The sequence below is a fragment of the Indicator indicator genome, chromosome 26, assembly GCF_027791375.1.
Source record: "Indicator indicator isolate 239-I01 chromosome 26, UM_Iind_1.1, whole genome shotgun sequence".
NCBI classification, from domain to species: domain Eukaryota; kingdom Metazoa; phylum Chordata; class Aves; order Piciformes; family Indicatoridae; genus Indicator; species Indicator indicator.
The window spans coordinates 7,448,270-7,464,873 of record NC_072035.1 but is presented as its reverse complement, the minus strand read 5'-3'; the positions used below and the strand labels follow the sequence as shown (position 1 = coordinate 7,464,873).

General features: G+C 39.4%; 1 protein-coding gene across 2 annotated transcripts in view; it reads left to right on the top strand.

Moving 5' to 3' along the window:
• AACS (acetoacetyl-CoA synthetase) overlaps window positions 1-14,887 on the top strand; it is a 40,674-nt gene extending 25,787 nt beyond the window's left edge. Inside the window, exons 9-18 of one of the 2 annotated variants that reach the window (XM_054392687.1) lie at window positions 2,881-2,961; window positions 3,375-3,499; window positions 6,145-6,209; window positions 6,405-6,527; window positions 7,884-7,997; window positions 8,501-8,626; window positions 10,120-10,189; window positions 11,178-11,236; window positions 12,062-12,264; window positions 14,750-14,887. In XM_054392687.1, coding sequence (XP_054248662.1) covers window positions 2,881-2,961; window positions 3,375-3,499; window positions 6,145-6,209; window positions 6,405-6,527; window positions 7,884-7,997; window positions 8,501-8,626; window positions 10,120-10,189; window positions 11,178-11,236; window positions 12,062-12,264; window positions 14,750-14,887 — 1,104 coding nt within the window. The remainder of the gene's footprint in view (window positions 1-2,880; window positions 2,962-3,374; window positions 3,500-6,144; window positions 6,210-6,404; window positions 6,528-7,883; window positions 7,998-8,500; window positions 8,627-10,119; window positions 10,190-11,177; window positions 11,237-12,061; window positions 12,265-14,749) is intronic. The other variant, XM_054392688.1, reaches the window with a different exon arrangement.
• Window positions 14,888-16,604: the final 1,717 nt, after the last annotated feature.

Sequence of the window (16,604 nt, the reverse complement as noted above, 5' to 3'; positions counted from 1 at the left end):
TGCAGACCAAATGTGTTGCCTGGCACATTTGTACCAACTTGTATAAAATAAACTGTACCATTATTGGGCTGTGCCCATTGCTTCTGCTGTTTGCTCTGAAAGTCAGGATGAGCATTTTCTGAGACTGGCTGCAGAGTTGTCTAGGCAGCCTGAAGGCAGGATCATTTTGTTACACCCATAGTCTTCTTGCCTGCCTTTAATAGCAAGGGCTGGGGGGTTTGCCCGCTGACAAATCCCATGCTGCCTGCAAGCACCCTGCTTTGTGTTACCAACAGGAGTTCAAACCAGGCAGCATGTGACATACCTTTGGGACACACATCCTAGGTTTGTAAAGAAAAAGGAAGAGAGATAATTTGAAGTTTGACAGCTGTTTTGAAGCTCTGTTGGCTTTAGACTGGCTGAGTACTTGCAGAGATGGATTAACAAAGGCAGGACAGGTCTTCAGTGATGCATGCTAAACAGTAGAGAGATGAAAAAACACGGATGTAGATCAGGCAGGAGGACTTTTCTCTGTTGTGAAGTTCTTTTTATTCCCATGGTATCTGTGTGGCTGCCTAGATTGGCCTTAATTACACCTCTGCTTTCTATCTGATCATATCTTTGGTTCATATCTAAACTCTTAAGTAGCTTTGTATGGACAGAGGTCTGGAACAGGCTGCCTGGGGGGTTGTGGAGTCTCCCTCTCTGGAGATATTCAAAACCTGCCTGGATGTGTTCCTGTGTGATGTGCTCTAGGTGGTCCTGCTCTCCAGCAGGGGGGTTGGACTGGATGATCTTTCTAGGTCCCTTCCAACCCCTAACATTCTGTGATTCTGTGTGACTACTCATCCTTGGTGGGGAGGAGATAACGTGATGGTTTGAACAGGACATGTTACTTGTGAGGATTCTGTTTCCACAGAACAGCTCTAATTCATGTATTGCAGAGGGGTCTCTTTTTCCTTGAGTTCTGGTGTTAACACCTCTGGTCTCAGGCCCCTTTTCAGTTATTCCATGTTCCCAACTGTCTTAAGGAGAGAATTCTTTCGCTAAAATCTTAATCAGTTCCTTTCTGTTCATCTTAAGGACTCGCAGGATCTGAGCTTGCTGCTACAGACTTCTTGTGTAACTGTAGGCAAATCACTCTGAGGTCTTTTCATGTGGGGCTCTTTCTGAGTGCTGCCTGGAGATCAGTGCTGGTTTAGAGCAGGACCAGCAGCCGTGAGTAGCTGCTCTCTCAGCTCTGTAACTGCTCAGCACTGGTCCCTTGTGTGCTGATAGTGTGGCTCAGGAGCAGCAGTGTCTACTGATTTTTTGACACTCCAGATGCTCGGTGCTCTGTCAGCCATATGTTGAGCCCAGTGAAGACAGGCAGATCAGTAAGTTTTTATCATCTGCCAAATCTGTGTCATGAAATGCCAAATGCTTAGAATTTATTTTGAGGGTCATAAAAGTCCTATAAATAAGCAAGTCTATAAATAAACTTGAGAGAGATCTTGGGCCATTAGTTCTTTAAAGAACAGCTCTGCCTTATACTACAGTACCTTGGTTTCCAGACTGAGAGTTAGTTTGTTGTTTTTTTTTTTTTTTTGACAGGGAAGGAGTTCATAGCCTGTACCTAAACTCATTGTTAAAAATTTCCTTTTGGTTCTAGAACTGTGGAAATAGCAGCAACTAAATGGAGGAAAAAGAAAGCAAGTTTTTATTTTAATTGAATTCGACTTTTTTAATATCACTACTCTGTGTGGCTCATTCAGGTTTGCCTGCAGAGGCAAAGGTCTTACCTTTTATAAAAATGGAATAATTCTCTTAACACCTGCTATTCTTTTGGCAAATTTAACAGTTAACACTGTTTCTAAATCCCCTATTTTCAACTGTCACTAAGGACAGCTATGGCTAGGTGGCAGCATTGTGACAGCTTAGTGTATTCAAGTAAATTCAGATCTGGTCCCTTCTGAGTTGCACAGGGAAAATAAGATTTACTCCTTTATTTTTATTTAATGTTTTCTGCCTTTTCTGAAGTGTGTGCCAATTTTATGACTCTCTTTTTTCATTTCAAGTGTTTATCTGTAATCTTATTTTCTTTCAGCATAAATCTTGTTTCATGCTTATGAGGCTCTTAATAGTTCCACTATAACTCCTTGCATAAATGCAAACCCCATCTTTTGAATCAACCACTGCAATGAAGTGACTTAGTGAAGAATTTATTTATCCTAACAAATTATGCCTTGATGATCAGAGAGGTATTTCAGCAGTGTTTCTAACAAAAGAGAGAAGGAAGTAATGCACTTAACTGCTTTATTATTAATATTGATGCTTTGAGCATTTTTCATGTTGCTAGTCACTTCAGTGTTTACAAGAGATGTGTATAGTTAGGTCTTTCATCTCCTAAATGTTAATAGGTGAGATAGTTTGGATAAATAGTATTTCTATGTAACAGCTACGGCAGTTCAGAGCAGCTTTAGGTTCTTCCATTCCTTCTGGTTGCCTAGATATATGGAAAATGGAGTTCTGTCAAAAGGTTTATCTTGGAAAATCTGACTGGTAACAGCATGCTGTTAAAATTACAGCCTGCACGGAGTACTCTGCAACTCTGATGGCTGGGCAGAGTTAGGAGTGAAGTTATTTATTCCATGGATTGTAAGTGATGTACAGTGGGAATTGCTGAGGGCTAATGAGAGAAGCTGAAAAGTTATGTGAGAAAATGGAGGATGCAATTGCTGCTGCTGTAGATAGGCCCAGGGATTTACTTCAGCTGTGGTTAGAAAGAAATACTTTCCTGTAATCTTGAAGCACATCCTGTGAAGGATTGGCAACATTAGGGCTTTTTAAGTCTTAATGTGCTGTCAGTTTTGCTTTTCATTTATGTGAACTTACCTTTTTCTTTCACTATCTTTTTTTCAGGGCACACTAATACAGCATCTGAAGGAACACATTCTTCACGGCAACATGACAAGCAATGACATTATTATGTACTACACAACGGCAAGTGTGGTTTAAGGCATTAAAGGAAAAAAACCTTTATTGTATTTTTCTTATAAAGATGGGAGAGCTTTTTCTACAAATGCGGGTCTATTTTTGAGGGTATTTAATTCTTGTTCTGCAAGGGCTTGTCCTACTTAACTGAGGTTAAAAAAAATCAGGAAGAATAATAAAATACAGAGACTTTTCTGTTGAAAGGTCAAACCCATGTTAAATGTTTCTGAGCTAATTAGTGAGGAAATGGATTGATTTTTATGGTTTCAAGGTTTATTGATCTGCCTCATCAATATCACCTGCAAAACAAGCTCTACCTTCTTGCATCATACTGAAGATAAGAATTTGTGTTATGTCTCTGTTTTGGTGTGAGTGGACAGCTAGCTGACACAAACTAATACAGGTGTCTTGTTTTTTTCCAGACTGGATGGATGATGTGGAATTGGTTAGTGACTGCACTTGCTACGGGCGCTTCAGTTGTCCTTTATGATGGATCTCCTCTGATTCCATCACCAAACGTGCTCTGGGACTTGACTGACAGACTAGGGTATGTAAATAACATTAAATGGAAGGATAATGGTGTTTGTTCCTGTTAGATGACCACATACAATCAACCTTCTGAAAGGTGTCATTTCCTTTGTTAGAAACTAGTACATAACATACTGTAGTTTATCTTCTGGCGTAGCCTTGAGTGGAGCTACTTTTTAACGTTGGACTAAAGCAGTCTTTGAGGGAGCAGAAGAGACAAAGAGTTGATTGTTTCAAATTTAACTCAAGCATTTAGATTCCAGGCAAACAAAGAATTTTGGTTTTCAAGTCAGTTTTCAAGAGCAGCTTTTTCAAAAGGCAGTAATGGGGAACAATCTGAAGAGTAATTTCTCTGCACATTTAGAGCTTAGAAAATAAGAATCCTTTATTTCAAGCAGCTCAACCTAAGACTCAATATAGCACTTTGACTTAAACACATAAATTGGCTGGAAAAGCTCAACAGGGTTGCTTATATTTCCACATTTTGTTGTTTAATACCCAATTCTCCCTGTCAAATTGTTCCTTACTTCTCTCACCCAATTCTTTGTCCCTAAAGCTGCTCACAGTGACCTCTCTCAAAGCCTAGAGAAATGGCAGGTATCTGACAAACAACTGTAAAAACCCTGTGATGGTATTTAGCTTTGTACTCTGGTTAAAGTTGGATTTGATTTTTTTTTTTCTTAAACTTTTTATTTAGCAGCTGGATCTGAAGAGAAGATCTGAATGATATTACTGGTAAAATGAGTGTCATTTTAAATTGATAATGAAAATGTATTTATGGTTGAAAGTGGATACCAAAAGGTTCACTTGGACTCTTGATAGTTAATTTAAGCTTCACTCAGTCTTTTGTGACATGTGATATTTGAAGACTGCCATTTTGTCTCTGACTATTACAATTGAAGGTTAATTCCTAGTCAGAATGTTTTCAGAAAAAACCAAACAATCCCTCCCCCACCAAACCAACAACCAAAAATCAAAGCCACAAACTTCAAGACCCTCCCCCCCCCAAAAAAAACCCCACACCAAAAACAGGAGAACAAGAGGCAAAAATTTTGAATCAAGAAATACCACAGCTTATTTTTAAGCATTGTTTCTACATGCCAAAAGTAAGTGAAGATAACTGAAATGTGTCTGCATGTCTCACTTTTATAATCTGGTGCTAAAAGTGGTGCCCATCTGTGTGGTGCTTCATAATGCAGTCTGTTCCCAGCTCAGTCATATGTTACATATTTAAAAAAAAAAAAAGAGGTTTCAACATGTTAAGACTACCTTCATCCTTGGAAGATGAAGCATACTCTCTTCCAGATAGCATATTCTTCTAGTATCATCAAGAAATCTCATCTTGCACAACAGGAATGACTCAAGTGGACATCAATTAAAGATCTGTTCAAGTGAGCTGTTTAGTCCCCATCCACCAGCTATGTCACATTTGGAAGGAGCTAATAGCAGACAAGGCTCTACATGTGCTGTAGAGGAAGTGTCAAAGCTTAAAAATAAACAGAAGCATTACATACTGACTGTAAAATAAGCACTCATTTGAAGCATGGAAAGGAAGTGAAGTATTACATAGGACTAAAGTAGTTCATGGGGATCGTGATCTGTGATAACTGGAGGAGCATCATACTTCTGTGGGCTCTCATGGTGCTGTTCCCTTGTACCTGATGAATGGCTCTATGCACCCATGTGTTGGTGCAAACAGCATGTTGCTGTCCCTGCCCAAGAGGTGGCAGCCTCCTGGTAACAGTCATCCATCTGAACGGCAAAGGAAGAGTGAATAGCCCCCTCTCCAGGTCTGGAGCTCTTCTACCTTCCATCTTGCCATTAGAGTAGAAGCAAAGACAGCAGGATCTTATTTTGAGTTCTACTGATGTGTGTATTGCCTGCCTTCTGTGCACCCAGGCTGTATCCCTTATCTGTCTCTCTGCATTTTCTTGAGTGAGTTTATTACTGTAATATAAAATGAATTAGCAGAAGGCAGGGAAGAGGATTTCCTGAAAGTCAGCAGAAATACTAAACTAGCACTTCCATTGATAGTGGGGAAGGGGTACAGCCTTTGCTTCAGATTTTAATTGTGTTGTATTGGAGATCTCTAAATACACTTTCTGCAAGGGCCAGACCAAATTTCATGTTCTGCTAAGCACCTGCAGCTCAAGTAGAAACCAAATGGATACCTAAAAGGAAATCATTGGCTGCTGTCTTCAGAAGTATTCTTTGTTAAACTGTGCCTTGAAATAGCAAAAAAAAAATTTATGGGCAAGAGTGCAACAAGGCAGCAGTTTTGTGTTAAACAGCTTCGTGGCGATTATGGCCTATTAATGAAGTAAACGTTGGAACATTTCATGATGTCTTTGGGGTGTTCTGCAGGATGAATTCCTGTAAACGAAAGTGAACCTTTTCCACAAGGTGGGAACGCTTTGCTTAATATTTAACTATAGAATTAAAAGTTCCAGAGCTGCAGAAATTACATGTGATCTGACTAATTTTTGTTGCTCAAAAAGATGTGCCATGCACTTAGGAAGCTTTAAGAGACTGCATTGCTTGACTAATCAACGTACAGTGTGCCTAACAGCCTCTGCTTGCTGCAGTGGGAATTGCAGGTCATTAGAATCTTAGCATATTTAAATATGCAAGACATTTACACTTTTTTTTTCTTTTCCCCTCTAGGATCACCATCCTTGGCACGGGTGCAAAGTGGCTGGCTGTGCTGGAAGAGAAAAATTTAAAACCACGTAAGCTTCTAAAAAGCTATTGAGTCCCTTCTGCCTTCCCTCCTACCTTCCCACCCCAGGTATCTTGTATCTTGATACAGGCCCTGTGTCTTGTCACAGAGTCCTCTCTGTAATTATTGTGGATGGTAGTGACAGTTACAAGCTCTTGTAAAAACTTCTTCCTTAACCTGCTTTGTTGGTTTTGTCCTTGTTAAGGTGAAACACACACTCTCCAAACACTCCACACTATCCTGTCGACAGGATCGCCGCTCAAATCACAAAGCTATGAGTATGTCTACAAACACATAAAAAGCAGTGTCCTCCTGGGATCCATTTCAGGTGATGCCTTTATGCTGCATACATCCAGCTTAATCCTGTTCCTTGCCTGTGCATTTCCTCCTTGCTTGTTTGCTGCTGTATATTTGAGGATCTTAAGTCTTGGATCATTCATGCTTGGTGATAGTTAAACTGGAGTTGTCTTTTTAATGCAGAGGTTTTCTGCGTAATTCAGTGTGCCATAATGAAGCTTGTACATTTAAAGGCTTTCAGGTGGAATGCTTCTGACATGGTGGATGTTTTGGGTTTTAGCTTTTTTTTTTTTTTTTTTTATTAAGTGGGATCATTTATTTTGACTGGCTGTCCTCAGGGGTAGCAGGGTGAGATGAAGAAAAGAGTCTATTAACCTGTAGAACATACTGTTCTGCAAATAGCTGACTTTAGCAGAAAATACCTCTTGGAGAGGTTTTTCCATGTTCCCGTTTTAATTCTTTTTGTGCTAAGTAATTGGCACTGCAGACATTTCTTTTTTCTATTTTTTTTATTTTCGTGTGTGTGTGAATTATACAATTAGGAAAAATATCAGGCCCACCTACTGTGCAGTTTGTTGTGAGCAGTGCTACTGAGGCAACTTCTATTCACAAATGATCAACCACAGAACAACTCATTCTGCTTTGTAATAGAGGACTGACTTTTTCAAAGAGCTGTTTAACTCAGTTTAGTTTGACTTTTAAAGTCTGACTTTTCTGCTGCAGAAGTTGCCTCTGAGTCTGGTCTTGGAGTAGTGCTGAATCTTGAACTTGTTAATATAGAAATTTGTCTCAAATGCAGAAGACTATTTTTGAGTGAAGTTAACATGATTGATTTGTGTCTTAAAATTCCACTTCCTTGAAAATTTAGACTATAAATATCCCAGTTAAGTAAGCACTTTGACAGGATCTATTTTTATTAAAATAACTGTTCATGGCTTACCTGCTTGCTAATGAGAACAAGATGTAAAAGCTAAGTAAATAGAGTGGAATAGCTTGATTGGTTATTTCAATGAAAGCAAACAAACATTTCTGAGTGATCTTAGGTTTTTAAGTCTGTAAACCAGGTCTTGTTTATATTTTCACTCATATAAACAGTTTCCTTAAATGAGATTAAAGAAACTGTTGGAAGAAAAAAAGCTTTGCCTTAAGGAATATTTCTGCATGAAGAGAATACACTTATAAAAAGACATACAAACTAAGGAAAGAAACCCTCTTTTAATAAGTCAGGCAACATCCCAGATGATACTGTCTGCTTAATGTGGATTAGAAGCATTTGGCAAAGGTGGAATTTTGCTGTTTCAGAGTTCTTAGTTTTCAATTTTCTTCCACCCCCCCCCCCCCCCCCCAAAGAGTACTCCATGTTCTAAATGGACTTCTATTGTTGTAGGTGGGACAGATATCATTTCATGTTTCATGGGTCATAATGTTACAATTCCAGTTTACAAAGGAGAAATTCAGGCCAGAAATCTTGGAATGGCTGTAGAAGCATGGAATGATGAAGGTAACTATTACCCGAAGTACTGTGCACAGTTGTGAAACTGAAGTTCATACAACTATTGTATTTCATTCATGAGGAGGGTAAAGAGCTGTTAAATGAGTGATTTCACTTGGAAAATACACAAAATCTGCATCTTGATGCATGTGATCTGGATTGTATAGGACTCCAGTGAAGATAATCAGTGTGTAAAAAGGTTCTCCTTTTCCATCACTCTACTGAAGCACCTTGAGCCCAAATTCTAACCTCTGGTGTGTATGCTAATTAGTTCTGCTGCTGTGGGTGCCAGGCTGGCTTCCACCCTGTGATGTAACTGTCCTGAAGTTAGTGAGGTTAAGGTAGGGATGAGTTTAGGAATTGAACACAAGCAGTTAAGCTTACCAGTCACAGCTCATTTCATATCTACATCAGTATCTGGCATGAAACTAGTAACTGTAGGTGCTTTTTGCTTTGGTACTCTGTTGTTTACAGAAGGGAAATGGAGAAAACCCCTTATTCTTTGTATACAGGAAAACCAGTTTGGGGTGAAAGTGGAGAACTGGTTTGTACCAAGCCTATTCCCTGTCAGCCTACACACTTCTGGAATGATGAGAATGGAAACAAGTACAGAAAGGCTTATTTCTCAAAATTCCCAGGTATGTAATGAAGGCCGTTGGATATTGCTCAAACTGACCAGAGATACAGGTTGTATTGCTTTTGGGAAGATACAGGTTTACTCTTGCCCAGTGACAGGCAGGTGCAGCTTTGCATCCAGATTTCTAAGGTGAGAACTCCACAGCATGTTCAGTAATATCTATTTCTAGCAGTTTCTTTTGAATATTGATCCAAATCAGTTTAAGAATCTCTGGAAAGCTCCAGTCCCATCTTGCTCCTGCCCTTATTAGGCAGATCTGACTGTAACAACCTGATAATCTATAGTGCAGACACAGATTGCTTGGTAGGGGTGTGAAATGGAAGTGCTGAATAGGTCAGGGAGCATTCCTGCATTAATGAGTGCTACTGCCCCTCTGCCAGGCTGCTTCTACCTAGCAGGAGGAGTGAATCCTAAGGGATAAGTGCTGGCTTGCTACCTCATTAGCATGGTGTTTAAGTGTATGTTCTCTCAGACATGCATATTCTGCATTTGTACATTCTTCCAGTGGTGGTAATAGTAAAGGAACTGTGAGCCAGAGTTTTTCTTCCTAATAGTTGTGGAGGATTCTGCTCATCAAGAGCTTCTGCCTTTGTGGCACAGGGGTGATGAATTCCCTGCTGCCTACTGGCAGGGGCTTTTACAGGAGCAGGACCCCAAGCTGCTGCTTTTTGGAGATGGAAGGGCTTTTTTAGAAATAGCAGCAATACAGAGTGAATTCACAGAAGTGAGGATGTGGAACCTGCAGTCTACATGGGAGTCTGACAACAAGAAATAGGAAAACCCCAAACTTTCGACAGCTGGTAGACTGAAATCACTTTGCTTCAGGGGTTCTATGTGAAGCCCTGCTTCTATCTTTCCTTGTAAATGGACTTAAGGTTGTAAGTTAAGTTAGGGAATGGTCTTATGTAGACATGCATTTGAAAATAGAGGCTTGCTTTACAAAACTTTGAGTTGAATTGGCTGATGTTTCTGTTGGTGGCAGGCTGCTCTGGCAGCATCCATCTTAAAAATAATACAGAAGTTACTCTAGTTCTGAAAAGTCAAATCTTGATTTTTATATTAAGACATCAAGGACGTTAAGCACATAAGCTTCCTAGGGAATTGTTAAGACCTACTGTGCAAGCCCAGGTGTCTTCTGGCACAGAATTTAAATCCTAAGAAAGACTAGAAGGAATGTTGTAACCTTTGTGGGAGATTGTTCCAGGTTCCTCAAAATGTGGTGTTTAGAGCAGCTGTTCATGTTATCTAATGGATGCTGTATAGTCATGCAATCAGGAGATTAGGGTCTGATGCTAATGTGAGCCAGCTCTTTGTAGTAACTGCAGTGTAGATGGTCTGCATAGTTAAGTACTGCTGCATTTGCTGTGGGTTGTTATGAAAATACATCTGAGATGTTCCATTTTTGTCTATATTTTATCTTAACATGAGTTAAAATATCTGCTGTGACTGGGTGAATAAGAGATTAGCTGCCTAACCTCTGTCATTCTCTAATAGGTGTTTGGGCCCATGGTGATTACTGCAAAATTAATCCCAAAACAGGAGGAATTGTCATGCTGGGTCGCAGGTATGGTATTTGGGTGGAAGTGTTTGCAGTAAACGTGTTAAGGTTTGCAAGTTTCACCTGGTAACATAATGAACATTATTCTCTCATGCCTGCCAGCTTTATATTTGTTTTGTGAAATACAGTATGGGGGTTTCAACCCTTAAATTTCAGCAGCTGGGTTAGGGGGAAGAGAGCCCATTTCCAAGTTCTGCTCTACTTTTTGACAGTGTTCAACTATCACGTAGGGCAACCCGCCTGGATGTGTTCCTGTGCTGCCTGCCCTAGGTGATCCTCTTTTGGCAAGAGGTTTGGACTCTTATCTCTGGAGGTCCCTTCCCTTCTAATATTCTGTGATTTTGTGTTTCATGGTTTCTAATGATCACCTATAAATCTGAGTTGAGGGTGCAGCACATCCAAGGTGGGGCATCAGGAGACTTTGTCTTCTAGTCTTGGCTTTGCCATTGACTTGTTTTACAGCAAAATTTAATTATAGAAGGTAATGATCTTGACTTGTGCTTCTGTTATGATCTTGAATGTCTGTGATCACTAGTTGTGGCTAAATTTTCAGTTTGCTGTTTGAAACAAAGTTGAGTGAGTGCCTTGAGCTGTGACTGGCATTGTCACAAACAGACCTACTTGACAGACATACAGTGCCAGGCTGCTACATATGAAGCACAAGTTCCAGCTATAAGAGCTGGAAAATAATGAGAGACAATTGCAATATGGATTCTTGGTCTGTTTTGTCATCAGTGGAGTGTGTGTGTGTGTATTTGTAGGCTACTCGAAAAGGGAGGGACTGGGAAAGATGAATGAATAACGTTGAGGTTCTCTGTACAGCTTCATTCTAATGAGCAAACTGCCTTTTTTGAATCAAATTCTTTTAAAATTCTAATGTGGCTGCACATTCAGTGCACAAATGTAGAGAGACTTGGTTAATTGCATCAATTTTTCTCTTTTCATCAAACTCTAATCACATTTTAATGCTTCTTTTTGTTTGTGTGATTTTCAGTGACGGTACATTAAATCCAAATGGAGTAAGATTTGGAAGTTCTGAAATCTATAACATAGGTATGAAATTAACTTTCCACCTCTTTCAGCTATGACATTGTTACCTTCAGATCTGAAATGCAAGCATTATAAAGGTGTTTAGTGGGATTGAGTAATAAAAGACTTGCTTTTCCAATGAAAGTACAGACCATAATAGCATCAACAGTCAAATTCAGTGTTGTAGACTTGAAATTGGTTGTTTTCCTGAAGCGTCTATAGGGCTGCAGTTGAGGTGTGCTGTTCATAAGATGTTACTTTGCTGCAATTAGTTTGTGTGGCTTGATGTTTATAACGCAAATTCATAAGAATACCTACCTTTTTTAGGCTTTTTTTTTTTGTGCCCCAAGACAAGCCCTTGGCTGGTTTTTATTGTGCCTTTCTTAATAATCAGAAGTTCTCGAGCTTGTGCTCAAAGAAGATCGATCTTGCACCTTGCGGAAGGTGTTGAAACTGTGCTTGTGAAGGTGCTAATCTGAGACTCAACTATCTGTTGCCTCTCCTTGTTCTTGATTTTTCTGTCTGTGCAAGAATAGGGATTGTGAGAAAAGCCAAAGAAAATGGCTGAGTATAAAAGTTTCTATCCCAAAAATTACAGCACTTTTATTTTTAACTTGGTGTTTCTTTTTCCTTTTGTCCTGGACCTAAATATTTAAGGTCCTTTAAACCTGGATTTTCACCTGAGCAGTTAAATTCAGAGCAGCCAGAAGGGAAGCTTGTTGTAGAATAACCTATCTAGGATGTCCATGTTGCCTTTGCAGGAGGTGATACTTGTGGTTGCACCAAAAGGGAGGTGCCTCCGGAATACACAAATGCAAATGCTAATGAGGACTCTTCCTTTATTTTCAGTTGAAGCCTTTGAGGAGGTTTCTGATAGCCTCTGTGTCCCTCAGTACAACAAAGATGGGGAGGAGAGGGTGATACTCTTCCTGAAGATGACTTCAAACCATGCCTTCAGCGAGGAGCTGGTGAAGAAAATCCGCCATGCAATTCGTGTAGCGCTTTCTGCCAGGCATGTTCCAAGCCTCATTCTAGAAACCAAAGGCATTCCGGTATGTCATGAAAAAAGCTGCCTGCTTTTTGCCTTTGTCACCTTGAATAGTAATTAAGGAGCAGTTGTCACTGCTCTTCAAACCCACATGTGTGGAAGTTTTAGCATCTCAAAAGTGTATTTGAGCTTTATAAATAGTTTGTCTATGTTGCCTGGCAACATCATTTCATCTCCTTCTCAGCAAAGCTTGTTTTTGTTTTTTAACAATGCCTAAAAATGCTCATTCTCAATTTATAAATGTGTGGCATTTTTTCAGTAATATATACTTAAGCCTTTTAACAGGGAAATATTGTAAAGGTAATTTTACTTCAGCTTTTCTGGCTACCCATAAGCTTATTTTGCTTTTGTTTTCCTGTTTCAAGTGGCATTCTTAGGAAAGCTGAGAGCACTGAGCAAACTTGTAAAATCATTTTATAAACCATTTCACTTTTACATCTATTTATCCACTTAAATGGAGCACTATTGCTGTCCTAACTGTAGCAAAAGCTAAAATAAAATCTTTGTGCTTGGGAGGGATGAGGAGAGCGAAACCTGTATAGCTGGAGGTTGTGCATGCTCATTCTTCTGGAGCTGTGTTATTCTGCAGTGCTGCTCTTTGCTGTATGAACTCTGCAGTTGAAATACCTGTTTTTTTGTAGTCCTCCCTGCTAGATTCTCTTGAACAGCCCTATAAGAGCAGAATGAGGTTGCAGTGAGCTGTTGCAAGTCCACTTGAGTATGCTTAGAGAGAAGATTTGAGACCAGTGGTTTGATGTTCTGATACCCATTTATTGCCAGTTTACCTGAGAAGGTGGTCCATGGGTTCAGGGCTGCCAGCCCCCATGGTGCATGCAGCCATCTGGGTCTGATATGCTGAGTTTTCAAATAATACTTGGCTCAAATGTTGTCTTTGCATGACTAAATTCCCCTTAAATGTGGAACTCTAGATTCTTTGGGCTTCAACTGAGCTTCTGCATGAAGTGCTGAACTTGTAAACCATGTAAATCACCTGAATGTACAGCATGAAGTTGATGTGATGGGCTGCCCCTCAGGGAAGCCTGCTTCGATCATTAATTAGTTCACACTTCGACTGAATTTACAACTGAGTGAATTTTAATTACCTTTCAAGTAAATACACCAGTGGTAGAGAGATCAAAGCTGTCTCCCATCTTTCTTTAGAAGTATTGCTTAGGAGGGAAACCTCTTTATTTTCTGCTACTTTTAGAAACGTATTTGAACCCATCTGAAAATACAATCTAATGTTGACTGCATACTGAAACTGTGTGCTGGTAGAAATAGTCAAGCTGTGTTGAAGTGATTAGGACTGAACACACAAATCATGGTTTTCAATGAGATACCTAGGTGCTGAAAACATACTGCAGGCTCTTGGTGCAAATCTTTCTAGTGCTGTCCAGACCAGATAAGCACTCTGGTTGTCAGCCACAAGATGTTTACTAATGAAGCAAACTTGCTTTGAGCAGTCTGTCTGATCTTTTTTTAAAGGGGGCAGTTCCCTTGCAGGCCACTGAGTTCTTCCGGTTTCTGAGCACTTGTGAAGATTGGGTTGCTAATCTTAGAAGCAAGAGTAGTTCACTAAGATGGTTCAGGAGGGTGGGGTTACACAACTTCAAGTAGTTCCAGTAAGGATGGATTTGATTTAGTATCAAGATCAATAATGCAGAAGTGTATTGAGCTGAGGGTTGTTTAGCTTGCTTTGGAAAGATCTCTAATGGTGGAGCAGGAGTTCCAGTGGGCTTTGGAGGCCAGAACAACCTGGGTTCCCCAGTCAGGAGATTCTGTAATGAAGCAGTCCCTGTGCCCAGAGCAGACACACAAGACGAAGGAGATGTTTGGAGGTCAGCTTTAGAAGTTGCCACCCCTCAAAAGGTCTCAGTGGTACTAGCCCAAGAAAGCTGGTATTAAAGTTTTGGTGCCTATAAAAGCAGAGGTCACCTAAAATGGGCCTTGACAGTTCCTGTTAACATGGGAGTAGTGCTTTACTAGTCAGAAACTAAAGAGTAGAAGAATTAGGGATTTTTTTCCCTGCAGTTTTCTTACTTTCTGAGTAGCTTAATATAAAGTCTGATTTTTCTGCTCCAAAATGGAGTGGGGCTTTGGGTTGGTTTTTTGTCTTTTTTTTGAGCCCATATTTAGAAAAATCTTAAATTTTTTTCAAAATTTGATGGAGCAGAACACAAACCAAAGATTTACAGAGTAAAATTCAGAGTTTAGATTCTGATCTGGTGTCATTGGTTTAAGTTGGAGCTTGATCAGGATCTCACAGTATTATCAAATAGAAGGAATAAACTAAAAATCAAACTCTTTGAATTACTCTGGGTCTTGAAGTGATTTTACAGAAGAAAGATTCTTGTACTCCAAATGTAAGGGAAGGGAAGACGTGCTAATTTTTGATTGAGTGCTGGGGTTGTTGTGGGTTTTCACAAATACTTCCATAACATGTTTCACATGAGGAGTGTAACTTTGTCACTGCTGGTTTTGTTTTTCAGTATACAATAAATGGAAAAAAAGTGGAAGTAGCTGTGAAGCAAATAATTGCAGGGAAAGAAGTTGAGCAGCGGGGAGCCTTCTCAAACCCAGAGACTTTGGACCTGTACCAAAATATCCCTGAGCTTCAGAACTTCTGAAGTCACTTGTTTGGGTGGTTTTGTTTGTTTGTTTTTGGTTTTGGGTTTTTTTTTTTTTGCACATGTCTTTTTGTTCTGTGTTTGTTTTGTATATACCAATACTGTATGTAAAGAAAAAGCTCTATTTAATACCAGTTGTTCTTTTAAAAAGAAAAAAAAAAATATTTCATGAAGTGCATTATAAAAGGCTCAAGTAAAGCTTATGTCCCTTTTTATTGGTTCAATATGCCATACCTCTTGGAGTGTTTTCCAGCCTGGGAGGAGGAACCTGCCTGTTTTGGTTTTTGTATGAGTGCATCTTCTTGTTAAATTTCCTTCAGCAGCCAATCAGATGGGAGCACCAATACCATAAATTACAGTTACAAATAGAATATTTCTTTCATAAGATGCTTGCTTTTTTTTTTTTTAACTGGATTTTTACCAATATAATGTTTTTTTCAATCCATGTGTTTCAAGTCACCTGTAAGGAACACACTGTGTACTTAACTATGAAACATGGAGGTGTTCTGTACGTAGTGTGCACTTAAATGTTTTTATAAAGCCAAATCATAATGCACTAAACCCACTTGACTTGACTCAGAATAATCTGTCTTGAAATATCTCACGGTACCCTTGAAGGTAATTGCTGCTTCATGTTGTGATGTAACCTTCCTATTGTTTTAAACTTGTAGTTGATAGACTTCTGGGGATTTGGAAAAGTGAGGGAGTGAACACATCCTCCTTATTCCTGGTGTAACTCCAGGTTATTTCCCTGGAATTTAGTCATTGCTCTGGATTGACGACATTGGAGGTGAAGACAGCATTTTGCTTCATCACGTTGTTGGCTGTAAAGCAACCATCCCATGTTACATGAGCTGAAGAACTCCAGTGTGTTCATTTATGAAAAGCTGGTGGGTTTTGTAACTTTTTTTACAAAATGTCACGTTGAAAGTGAAAGACTAAAATGTTTTCTATCTCTGTATCCTTCCAGTTTATAAAGGGAAAAAATACTGTGATGAGCATACAGAAACAGTAAAATGGAAGCACTGAAGCACTGCTTTGTTTTTCATGAAATACGGTTAAGTAGGTGTCTCCAACCTCTGGTATTCAGTCTCTCCTGCACTATTTGAAGTTTGGGTTAAATATTTTATGCATTGAAATCATGATGTACTTACAATTGTGTTTGAATGCGTTTGGCATTGATAAAGAGTTAATTAAAAGAAATGGATTCTTTATATATATATATATACATATTCTGTATTACATCTGTCTCAGCTTTCAGTTATTGTCTTATTTTTATTTCCCTTTCAATTGAGTGTCATGGTAACATTTTTAGCTTGCCCCTGATTTTAATCCACTGAGTCTATGGAATTGTTCTCTGAAAGTTTCGTCCTGTTTTCTTATGCAGAGCCCAGAACAAATAGAACCTTGCTACTAGTTGTGTATGCATGGTTGGCTCAATGAGAAGGTCACAGGTGAATAGGAGTGGAAGACAGTGCTGAAAATATGCCTCGTGTCAGTACAGCAAGGGTATGTTAATGTTCCTGAAAGGGATCTGTGCTCTCTTACTTAGGGCAAAATGTAGTTGTTCCTGGTGAGCTGCAGATACCAAGAGTTTTTACTGTATATTCCTTCCACCCTCTGATAGATCTCAGCTTGCTAGCTTCACTAAGCTGAAGGCTTTTGCAGAACATGTCAAATATTGCTGCTAATAATTCAGTAGGAGTGAAACTGCTGG